The sequence below is a fragment of the Amblyomma americanum genome, chromosome 6 (assembly GCF_052857255.1).
Source record: "Amblyomma americanum isolate KBUSLIRL-KWMA chromosome 6, ASM5285725v1, whole genome shotgun sequence".
NCBI lineage: Eukaryota > Metazoa > Arthropoda > Arachnida > Ixodida > Ixodidae > Amblyomma > Amblyomma americanum.
Window position 1 is genome coordinate 128,836,347 of NC_135502.1, and position 10,731 is coordinate 128,847,077.

At 50.3% G+C, this 10,731-nt stretch overlaps 1 protein-coding gene across 1 annotated transcript; it reads right to left on the minus strand.

Annotated features, from left to right (window-relative positions):
- Nucleotides 1-8,169: 8,169 nt before the first annotated feature.
- On the minus strand, nucleotides 8,170-9,781 carry LOC144094094 (uncharacterized). The gene is made up of 3 exons (XM_077627992.1): nucleotides 9,395-9,781; nucleotides 9,103-9,282; nucleotides 8,170-9,019 (listed from the first exon to the last, which is right to left on the minus strand). Exons 1-3 carry the CDS (start codon nucleotides 9,620-9,622, stop codon nucleotides 8,621-8,623), a joined length of 807 nt encoding a protein of 268 aa, XP_077484118.1. The 5' UTR covers nucleotides 9,623-9,781; the 3' UTR covers nucleotides 8,170-8,620.
- Nucleotides 9,782-10,731: the final 950 nt, after the last annotated feature.

Genomic DNA, 10,731 nt, shown 5'->3' on the forward strand with positions numbered 1-10,731 from the left:
CCTGCTGTAGATTAAATTGTCCATTTTACTGCCTCGCGGGAGGGAAAAAAGCATTCATGCACCATATGTGCGAATATCCGAGAAAGATCCGACGTCCTCACTTGTACGTCCGAGGCGGGACAAACGTATACCTTTGGACTCCTATTGGACGGCCGACGGACGTCCACCGGCTGTTCGCGGATGTTCGGAACATCCGAAACGGACCACCGTCGGCCGTCCGAAGGATATTGGTGGTTACTTGGGATGCGCAGAATTGAGCGTAGGTTTGATGGCCGCTCAGTCAACTCAGTGTAGACGGCGACAAAATAATTCGGGGTGACTGTCGCTCGCCGCTGTTGCACATGACGAAGTTCGAAGCCGCTGTGGACACTCGTAAAAGTTACATGCGGCTAATATTATGTTTTTCGTATTGCTGCAACCAACTAGGCCTGATTTCTCAGTCCGCTTCGCGGGCGACCATCTTGCACAGGTAAAATTGAGGAGGCGCGGCCTGGCGCATGCCCTGGCACGCCACGGGACTGCAGCCAATAGCTGTGATGCCACCATCCACTCGTGCGTCCGAAAGTTGAAGCTGACGAACTTGGTGCGCGCCCAGGAGGATGCGTTCATGAGCCCCATTGTTGGCCCATGCGCACAGTCGCAAAGACGCGTCCGCATGCGGGTAAAAAACGGTCGCACAGATGTCCTTATGCCTTCTCACACTTCAGCAGTCTTAAGCAACACGTAACACATAACACTTAGGAGGCACTTGGAGGTCCTCTGCTGCTCCGCCCTTGTAAATCAAGGTGCACAACGAAACAGTGCGGGCACGCAGAACGCATAGACGCGAAGCACCTCGAAACATACCGGAACTCAGCTGGCCGCCTGTTGCGTCGCCATTTGCAGGTTTTCTTTGACTTCCAACATTCAGGTTGTCTTTTTTTCCGTTTTCCTCGTCTGACAGAAGCCCACTAATGGTTTCAAAACAAAACTCCTATATTTTAATATCTGTCAAACACGTTTCATGCAGGTTTGTCAGTCTCAGAGATCTGTGCTGTCTTTGCTCCTGTTTCATCATCCCGCTTGTACTTCAGAGATTGGCCTGTGGCGGCGATACCTGTATTTTAGTACTTGCTCTTTTCTATACTTTGCAAGAGCTTTGTTTTCAGAAAGAGTGGTGTTATTATGTTTATTACCTGGTATTCTATCTACAAGCCAACTTCAATTTCTCTTCAGTGCCCTTTAAGGCTCGATATGGAATTATGGAATTGCGTTTGGCGCATACGAACCACAAAACACGTTATTCCATATGACCGCATGCCTTATGTCCGTATGCCTATTTTATAGCGACACTATACATTCTGCAGCGTTAGAACGTTGCATGTGCACTCATCGCAGCTTTGGTAGTTGTGCTTAACAAACCACTCGGCCGCGTCGCTCCAGCGGGTCAGGAAGCTCCGCCCCCAGGGAATTCCCACGCGCTTCGGCGGAGGAGCGCCCTTTCAGCGTGCAAAAAGTGACGACAGAAGAAAGGCGCGAAGGCGCTGAAATTCAAATTTTGACTGCAGATAACTCAGCTTCTATAGGGCGTATTAAAAAGTATTGCTGGAGGATATTCGTGGAGCGGCGTCCTTTATCATCTCAGGCATGCCGCAACTTTACTGAGAATCCCATTCAGAGCACCTTCGAGTCCTCCGGCTACCATCGCTAGGTTCCTGTCATGCTTAGTCTCTCCCAACTTCTGGTTCGTCTTCTCCACTACACCCGTCAGCGCCTGGCACGGAAACGTGGCCACCTGCGCTATTCTGTCGTACTTTAACCCTCTTGAAGATTGCTGCCTCGCACCTACCCACGTTTGAATCAGCACTGACTTATTACCCTGGCCTCGCTAATCGTGCATGCCGCGATTACTGCCTCTGTGCTCTCAGGCACCTGATCTCTCCGTGTTAACGCCTCCTCGTAGCTTGCACCCACGTCATCCGTTCTCATCGAGAAAGCAGTGCTAGTGCTATCCTCTACGCAAATAGGCCTACCGCTACGTGCCGACACAGCTGCATGCCACGCAGTCACGGAAATCTCCCGGAGAGAAACCTTGAGCTCTTACGCAAAGAACTGTTGCAGTTGTTGGACTTCTATGTACTACTGACAGAGTCGCTTAAGCCCGAGGTTCCCGGCTGTCAGTTTGACGAAGCCTGGCCGCGAGGACAGTAAGCTACCCTTAAATTCTGCTTCCAAGCATATGTCTAACTATAATAAAGAAAAACGAAAAAAAAAACTCCCTTTTTGTTGCGAGTCGCTCCTGATGCCCTCCGTCCCCGTCAAAAACGCAGTGCTCCGCCTAAGGCCATCTGTTGGATCGCATGGTCACTACTCAATGATTATTGAAATTTGCCGTGTGACAGCACCTATACCTGGATCGACCTCAGTGATGGATCTCGATAGGCATTGAGATTACCCGTGTGACAGGGGTATTGATTGAAACCAGTATGTCGGTAGCAGAGTACTTGACTGCTCTTGCTCTGACATTGTTAAAGGGACCAGCAACTGCATGTTAAGCACGCGCAACATTTTCCACACGAGAAACGGTGTCGAAAGTATCCGGATCCAGGACGGTTTTGTTAGAAACGCCGAATTTTACCGGGAATTTTTCGAAAAGTGGACGCATCCGCCTTCGCGCATTCCGGAGCTGGAAACATCTTATTAGAGCGATAGCGACTGCTGGCCGTCAAAAGTGATGAACTAAAAAAACAGACAGGAGTTCATACAATGCGATGCGGAATTTATGCATCAGCAGCATGATTTTACTCTTCAAATTAGCTTTTAATATATGCCTTCTGAGTCTTTCCGACTATGCGCCTCTCTCACTCCCTTTCCCTCTCAAACTCCTCCGTTCGCTCCGACGCAGGCGCTAGTTCATCTCTCTCCCGCTAGGGGCGCTATTGCAGCACGCGCGGGTAGATTTAAGCGGGTAGAAGTAACCAAGCGAAGGTTATCTGATTGGTGGCTAAAATCAAGACAAGAGTAAAATTTTACAAGTCATGGAGTCAGGCAGGTGCCTTCCACCCTTCTCTATTTTAATTGTTTTCCTCTCCTCCCGATTCAGCCAGACCGCACCGATTACACAGTGCCTAATTTATTCACATCTGTCCACAATTGCGGTGACACCATTCAGGATGCGGCCTCTCGTCTCGGCATCCACCACCCGTCTGTGCCGTTCCTCCTTTCCAGCTTGCTCTCTCTCGTCCTTGCTTCCCCGTTGCTCCCTTCGGCCGGCTCCTTGCGAAGGCATCTCGGCTGGTTCCCGGAATCCGACGGCCGTTACGGAGGCGCCGCCTCTACAGGCGCAGACCTTGGTCCTATCGGGGAATACCCTTCTCCGGCGTACTTCTCAGGGGCCAGCATCTCGCCTCGGCCGTCACAAGCGTTTGCGGGCAGGTGGGCTGGAAACGCTGATTGGTCAAAGAAAATGTGACGTCACGTCTAAAACGTCACGTGACGTCATGGTCACGTGACTTTTAATGACGTCATGTTTGGTTGGGAAGAGACATATTTTCCCTAGATTTTTCTCGGAATTCCCCACGTTTTTGACAGCGCGCGCGGGTTCAAAAAGCGCACCTGATGCGCCGCGCTTTCACACACTGCATGCGCGTTTCTATATTTTTATTATATATGATATCCTTGAACTGCTGGTGTATTATTTTAGTGCGCTCGAACGGCGCGCTTCGTTGTGCATTTATTATAATCGCCACTGCCTGGCGGACCCGATACAGCTTTTGCAGACCTGAGAGGCTAAACACGTACTATCCATGCAAAGCCACGCAAATGCGCCTACAGGTGACCACGCCCGTCTATCAGCGCTCCGTCGAGTGCCTGCATTTACAATCGAGTGCTGTAGAACTATGAACCTGACCTAGAGCATACATATTATAATTTTTCCTTGTATTCTACATTCTCTACATGCAGGAGACTACACTCATAGCTTTCGTTAGTTCAGAAATTTCGTACAACCGTGTCAAAATTTGGCGGTCCGGTTTTTTTCTGCACGACGTTTTGGAGGAGAAAAGCATTGGGTCTTTGAAGGACGACAGTCTATATAAACTCCTATTCACTGTGTCGTCGTACATATCGTAATTAATGACGACATATAAAGGCTTTTGATACAACTCTCGTGATTTAAAACAAAACTGTTCGTTTCACTAACCCGCGAAAAAATATTGCGCGCAATCATTCGCCACAGCCCGTTGCTGCGTAATTTTTGTTTTGTGCGGATTTTCTTTTATAATATGACAGCTGCACGCGATAGCTTATATATATAGTTGCGCAGCCGACCACTGCAGGTACCAGTAAACACGTACCCCGTTTAGAATGAATTTAAAAACGCGGTCGGGAGTTGGAATTATTTGTCCGGGACGCTGCGGTCAAAGTTCGCAGTTTTGAAAATTGAAACACGGAAATTTTTGCGCATAGCTAGTCACTCTTGTATAAGTAAATATCTTATTCCTACCCATCATCCCCTTGTCAAAACACATATATTAATGAGAAAAACGACCCATTTGATGCAATTAAGTTCACAGTCCTACAGGATGGGTTCCACAACAAAGAGAGCAACGGGAGTCGTACTTTATTTACAAATTTGTAACAATTCCTCACGGCATTAATGAAAGTCCGGGTTTATTGACCCCTTTCAGAGCCAGTGCTGACCTGAGGAGTGCCGGCGCGTCAAACCTCGGTCGTTTGTCGCCAGCGGCATCTTTTTCAAGCTTCGCTGCCCGTCCGCTTACACAAAGCTCTTAATTCATCCCCCACCCCTGTCTTCCCAGTTCGACGTACCACCTTGTCGAGCGGAGTGCAATTGAAGAACCAAGAACCCTTGATTAAATGCTCCTGCCATTCACCTTTACCCCCCCACAGGACACTTTCGCGAACTCGTATGTTTTGCCGCCTTTTTTCTTTTTCTTTTGTGTGTGTGTTTCATGCACAGTGCACGTGTGTGTAGTTAAGCTAACTGCGCCGCTGATTCCGCCTTCACTATTCGTACCGAAGACGCTCCTGGAACGTCTCCTGCCCTGTCTGAATTTATTGTTTATTTGTTTGCTCGTTTTGGCCGGCGGCACGGGCAGTACATGCATCTATGATTCTTATCTGCTCCGGGACTCCGCCAAAGTCTGTTATTGTTGCTTTGAGGGCCCGGATGCCCTCCCTCCCCTCGTTATTCCTTTTTTCCCCAGGGCTGGCCTCCCGCGCAAGCTCGCTGGGCGGCAGGGGACAAAGCGTTTTTCTTTTTCTCTTTATTTCTTTCTTCTTTTTCTAGTATTTTTCTTTTGTGCCCATCAAGGGTTCTTGGTTCTTCAATTGCACCCCGCTCGGCAAGGTGGTGCGTCGAATTGGCAAGACAGAGGTGGGGGATGAATTCAGAGCTTTGTGTAAGCCGGCAGCCAAGCTTGAAAAAGATGCCGCTGGCGACAAACGACCGAGGTTTGTCGCGCCGGAATTCCTAAGGTCAGCATTGGCTCTGCAAGGGGCGATGGAGGTCAATACACCCGGACTTTCATTAATGCCGTGAGGAATTGTTATTAAATTTGTAAATAAAGTACGACTCGCGTTGCTCGAGATCTCTTTGTTGTGGAACCCATCCTGTAGGACTGTTAACTTAATTGCATCAAATTGGTCGTTTTTCTCATTAATATATGTGTTTTAACAAGGGGAGGTAGGGATAAAATATGCGCGCGGTGGTTATTAAAGCGAATTCGTATAAAGTTAACGGTCTGCCGAATGTACTGCGTACAGCACACACTGCATCCTAGGAGGTATATTACGTTGCAGAAATCCCAATCAGAGTTGTCATTAATTTTCCATTTGAATCCTGAAGCTGTGCTTATTTCACAGCTTGATGTTTGTAATGTGTTTGCAGACCTGGAATCTACTTTTTCCACAAGGTCGACACCCCAAAACCGGCTCTTTATGTGACTGAGTGTATTAGAATGTTCCGAATGTTTTTCGGTCGTCTGTAGACTGCATGAGGGAGAGCAGTGAAAATTTGGCGAGGCGCTAGCTCGCTTTGTTTGAGAATGTTGAAAAGTTTTTTTGAAGATTTTGTTTACGTACGTTAGGCGGCTGGGTTACTGGTGAAGGGAAGTACGAGATTTGCCTGATGGTCTGTTTGCTCGCTGTATCGACGTCACTCCAGTATTTGCTCTCGGTTGGGTTTAGATGTCCTTTGAATGGCATCGTCGGCAATGGCGACGGGTATCGCTGCTTAATGAGGACTTCTTGCATGCGTTTGGAATTTTTTACGAAGTCTTCATCTTGGCAACATATTCCTTTAGATCGATGTGCCTGAGAGTATGGGATGCTTGTTTTAGAGTGACGAGGATGGCAGCTTTGGAAGTGTACGTATTGTTGACGGTCCGTCGGTTTTCTATATACGCTGGTGGTGAGTGAGCTTTCGTTTACCAAAATCTCAACATCTAGGAAGTTAATTGTGGTGTGGGCGCACGTGTAAGTGAAAGATATGTTGGGGTGGACGAGGTGTGTCAGTCCAAATTAAAAAGATGTCATCCAAGTAGCGTTTGTATAGGGTGGGCTTAATGGGACAATCTTTCAAAAATTTAGACTTATTACTATGCATGAAGATGTTGACGTAGGTGTGGGCCATCCTTGTACCCATGGCTGTGCCGTTAATTTCTGAATAGTGTTGATTGATGAATTCGAAGTTGTTATATCCGAGTACGATTTTCGACAGTATTTATAAAACACGTGGAGCAGGGGAGCATCAAATCACTGATCGAAGCGTATGAACAAAACAGAAAGGAGGAATCCCCTGCTGCACGTGTATTAGATATGTTGTTCACAGCAACATCTTGCATGAAGCTGAAGGGAAGATAAAAGTCGATGAGACGTAGCCAGTTGTACTTGAGCCGTCTACATCGAAGGATTCCCCACCGATCCTCTCACCAGGTTTCGTGAAGCTTGCGCTTTATCGTGCCGGTTTACCACTGTCATTCTTGCTAGTGAAGCGATTATTTTTTTAATGTTCTCTTTTTGTCCCATTTGCCATCTGCCATTTTTGATCGTGCCATCTTCTGGGCAAGTACTACGTTTGAGGTTCGAAAAAGATGCATAAGCGATCACGACCTATGCAAACAATAACAAAGACGAAACATGCTACAAGAGCACCACTAGCTGCATATCTGCATATCGCGCGCACACGTGCGACTGATTTTCGCTGACGATCGGCCGCTCCCGCTGTATTCAATTAGCTGTGTCGCCAGATCGTCTGTCGCGAGGCGCTTTCGCTGTGCCCGCATGACCGCTTGTCTTGACCTTCCAGGGGAATTGCGCGTTGCTCGCGCGCGGAGCCGGTAAATCGGCTGGCCACCGCCACATCTGGACCTGGTTTGACTCAAATTGGTCTCAGCCGCGTTTGTTCGGTTCGGGCGCGAACAATACGCGAGATTCAAAGAGCTCGGCCGTCTCTGTCTCTATGGGGGGGGGGCACTTGACCCGAAGGGCGCTCCTTTTCAGCACCACCCCGCCGTCGCCCGCCTCCGATTGAACAGGCGGGGGGTTCAAAGGGGAGCTGCCGCGGAGAGGCCGGGCAGCTCGTCCTAATGACAGCGCAGAACATGCGTCACTGACAGCCCCCTTCCTTTCGCCGTCTTGTCCATCGTGCGTCGCGCCGAGCCCGACAAAGAAAAGGCCGTCAACCCCCCCCCCCCCCCCTTCCCCTTCTGAATCGGGGGCGGAAATTCCGCAGTTTCCCAGAGGCATCCTGTTTTTTTTTTTTTTCATGGGGTCAAGGAAGGTGGCGCAAGCAGTGTGAGGCAACGTTCTCTGTTCATTCTAGAGAAGCAAGCTTACACTGCAAAATTAAACCTTGTCTTTCTCTTCCAAATGCAATTAACTAGGAGTCCTGTCCAAAACCATTTCAGGTTGTTATGTGGGCACCCCCAACCTTTTTTATTTCCGTGTAACTCCAGCACTTCTTCACCTTTGTCATTGTAGCCGCTATTGTTCAAGTACCATGCAACATCTTGTTATTAGCACTTGCTAATTCATGCCTTCTGCAGGGTTTAAAGGACCTTTTTACTTGGAAATGAGAGCATGTGCACAGGGTGGAAAGCGCGTGATCTGCCAGGAAACACTAAAGCGGCCCCGAGAAGGGGTCTTTATTAAGGATGCCAGCCATCTTGGGCCTCTCCACTTGGCAACGACGACAAAGCGTGTGTGGTCCCTATGGTTAGGCCCCAGCTGTGGAAGCCATCCTCGGACACGACCATGACCTTCGACATCTGATGTTTTTATTTAAAAACACAGGGACCAAAGTCGTGCTGTATGCAGTGCAATCGCCATGTGGTTCCATAATCATCCATTTAGCCCGGCTCTTTGGACGGATTCAGGAAACGACTGAAAAGAACAAAAGTAACGAGCAAACAAAGGTGCGCTGCATAAAAGTTAGAACGTAAAGAGACGAAGGCACGCTGCGCTAATGCTGTAGCGAGGTCTAACATGCAAAATTTCGCGGCTGGCGTCGATTTCTACAAAGCGCGAGTAGTGCCTACGGAAATAAACAAAGGCGCACTGGAGATGGGTAAGTCTGTATACAAGCACGAGTTTTTGTCTCTACCAGCGATTTACTAGCTCACACCGCGCGATTTTGATGTCTGGCGTCGATTTCGACAGAGAGGGAATACGGGCACGAAACGGGACGCTCGCGATCTGCCAGGAAACAATGAGGTGGCCCTAAAAAGGGCCGTTTGCAGGAGCACTTCAACCGCGACCTGCAGCGGCGCGGTGAGCAGTAGGCCCAGCAGTGGTCCGTCTTGTGCCCTTTGGCTCCGCACCGACGACACCGGTGCACGACGTACACCTCTCCTGGTCTTGCCCTTGAAGCCGACGCTATCCGTGGTCCGTAGATCTTGACGAGGGCCGCGACGATAATCTTTGACATCTGGTCGATGCCCCGGTCTCTCGCCACGTGATATCGGTCTGCGGCAAACAAGGACAGCATCGGCTTGCCAGAAGCATCCAGGAAACGATGCTGCAAAAAAAGTTACGTTACAAGCGCCGCAATTTGGTGAGTTCTGCTCGAGAAAACTTGCGAAAATGTTGTTCAACCCTTACCTCGGGGTTGAGAATGTGCACGCCCGACAAGCGCTTCAGCGTGGCTGACAGACGGCGGTTCAGCTGGCGACGCCGGCGGTCCTCAAATTGCGCCTTACGTGGCTCATCGAAATGGCGTGGCAAGACTTTGAAGACCAGCACGACACTGGCCACGTTCTCCTGCAGCAGCAAAACGAGGTCCTGGAATGCGCAAGACATGTAGGTAAGCGGTACAACACTTCATGAAGCGAAATTTGAGATAAAATGCCTACCTTTATGTGGCTGGAAGCGAAATTTGAGATAAAATGCGTACCTTTATGTGGCTGGCGATTTCTCGCGGGTCATCCCCTCTGTCGAGATCGTTGCCGCCAACATATAGGACAACAAAATCGGCGTGCCGAAAGCATGTCTCTCGAATCATTTCAGCTAGGCTGATTGCGTCGTGGCCGCTAAAGCTGAAAGTACATGTTCTCACTAACGGCGAAAGCCGTAAGCGAGAACTGCACAGCTCGCCGACGAGCGCACCACGCAAAAAAGCCATACCTGGACAGCTCCCGAAACGCGCCCGCCGCCGCTTAGGTTCACGAAGCGAATGCCCGCGCACCACGCAAGCACGGCGGACGGCCGGACCTAGCGATTCCCTAGGCCGTCTAGGGACAGGCCGAGAGAGGCGCGGCGACCCCACATCTGGTTGAGAACGAGGGAGAAGCAGAAAAACGTCACCTAGAAGCGCATCCCATCGACCAATCAGAGTTTCCAGCCCACCTGCACTCAAACGCTTCTGTCAGCCGCCCACCCGGCGTCAACTGCCGCCCCCTCGGCCAGTGCACGCGGCCGTTTCTCGGGCGCGCCGGACGGCCCGCGTCCGTCCATCTTCGGGCATTCGCCGTCCGCCGGCCCCCCTTTCACACCGCTCGGGAAGGGGGGGGGGGTCTCCCATTTGTTGTCGCCTGAGCCACGCGAACGTCCACACAAACACACCGCTCGTTTCACTCGTCCGGAGCGAGCCAACGGGCGCGCCCGACGCATGGCTAGGTGGCTTGAACCACCGCCCGATTTAAAGGGTTCAGCATCCGTCCATCCATCCATCTGCCACCACCCCGTTTCAAAAGGGACCCTCCGTCCGTCGTCCGCAATACCTGCTGGGTGTGAGCATGTGCGGCCACACTGCGAGGATTGCCCGTCTTTTCGCGCCTCGCTCACCACTGCAATTTCACCGGCGGTTTTGCTATCAGAAGCGCTGTCTGCAGTTCCGCCCGCGAAAGCCATGTGAGGCATCGTCTGTTCCATCAACGCGATCGCTTTTCTATACCTACGAAGTGAACAATGGGGTCATTGCCAATGACTTTACGTAGCTATTTTGAATTGTATGCAGATTTAAAGGGGCTGTGAAGGGGGCTCTAATAAAGTTGCGGCATGCCTGGGATATTGAAGCACGCCGCTTCACGAATAGTGTCCAGCAAGGATTTTTTAAATGCGCTTTGTAGAAGTTGAGTTATCTGTAGTTAAAATATGAATTTAAGCGTATTCGCGCCTTTTCCTCTCCCCTCGTCACTTTTTGCACGCTGGAAGGTAGGCGCTCCTTCGCCGACCCCCCTCTGGGTGCGGAGCTTCCCGACCCGCCGGAGATAAGCGGCTTATTGGCCGCGG

Coding starts and splice junctions, on each gene's coding strand:
- LOC144094094 (XM_077627992.1), bottom strand. CDS start 9,622: ATGGCTTTTTTGCGTGGTGCGCTCGTCGGCGAGCTGTGCAGTTCTCGC. Junction 9,283..9,394: donor AAATCGCCAGCCACATAAAG/GTACGCATTTTA, acceptor TGCGCATTCCAG/GACCTCGTTTTGCTGCTGCA. Junction 9,020..9,102: donor TGCACATTCTCAACCCCGAG/GTAAGGGTTGAA, acceptor CTTTTTTTGCAG/CATCGTTTCCTGGATGCTTC.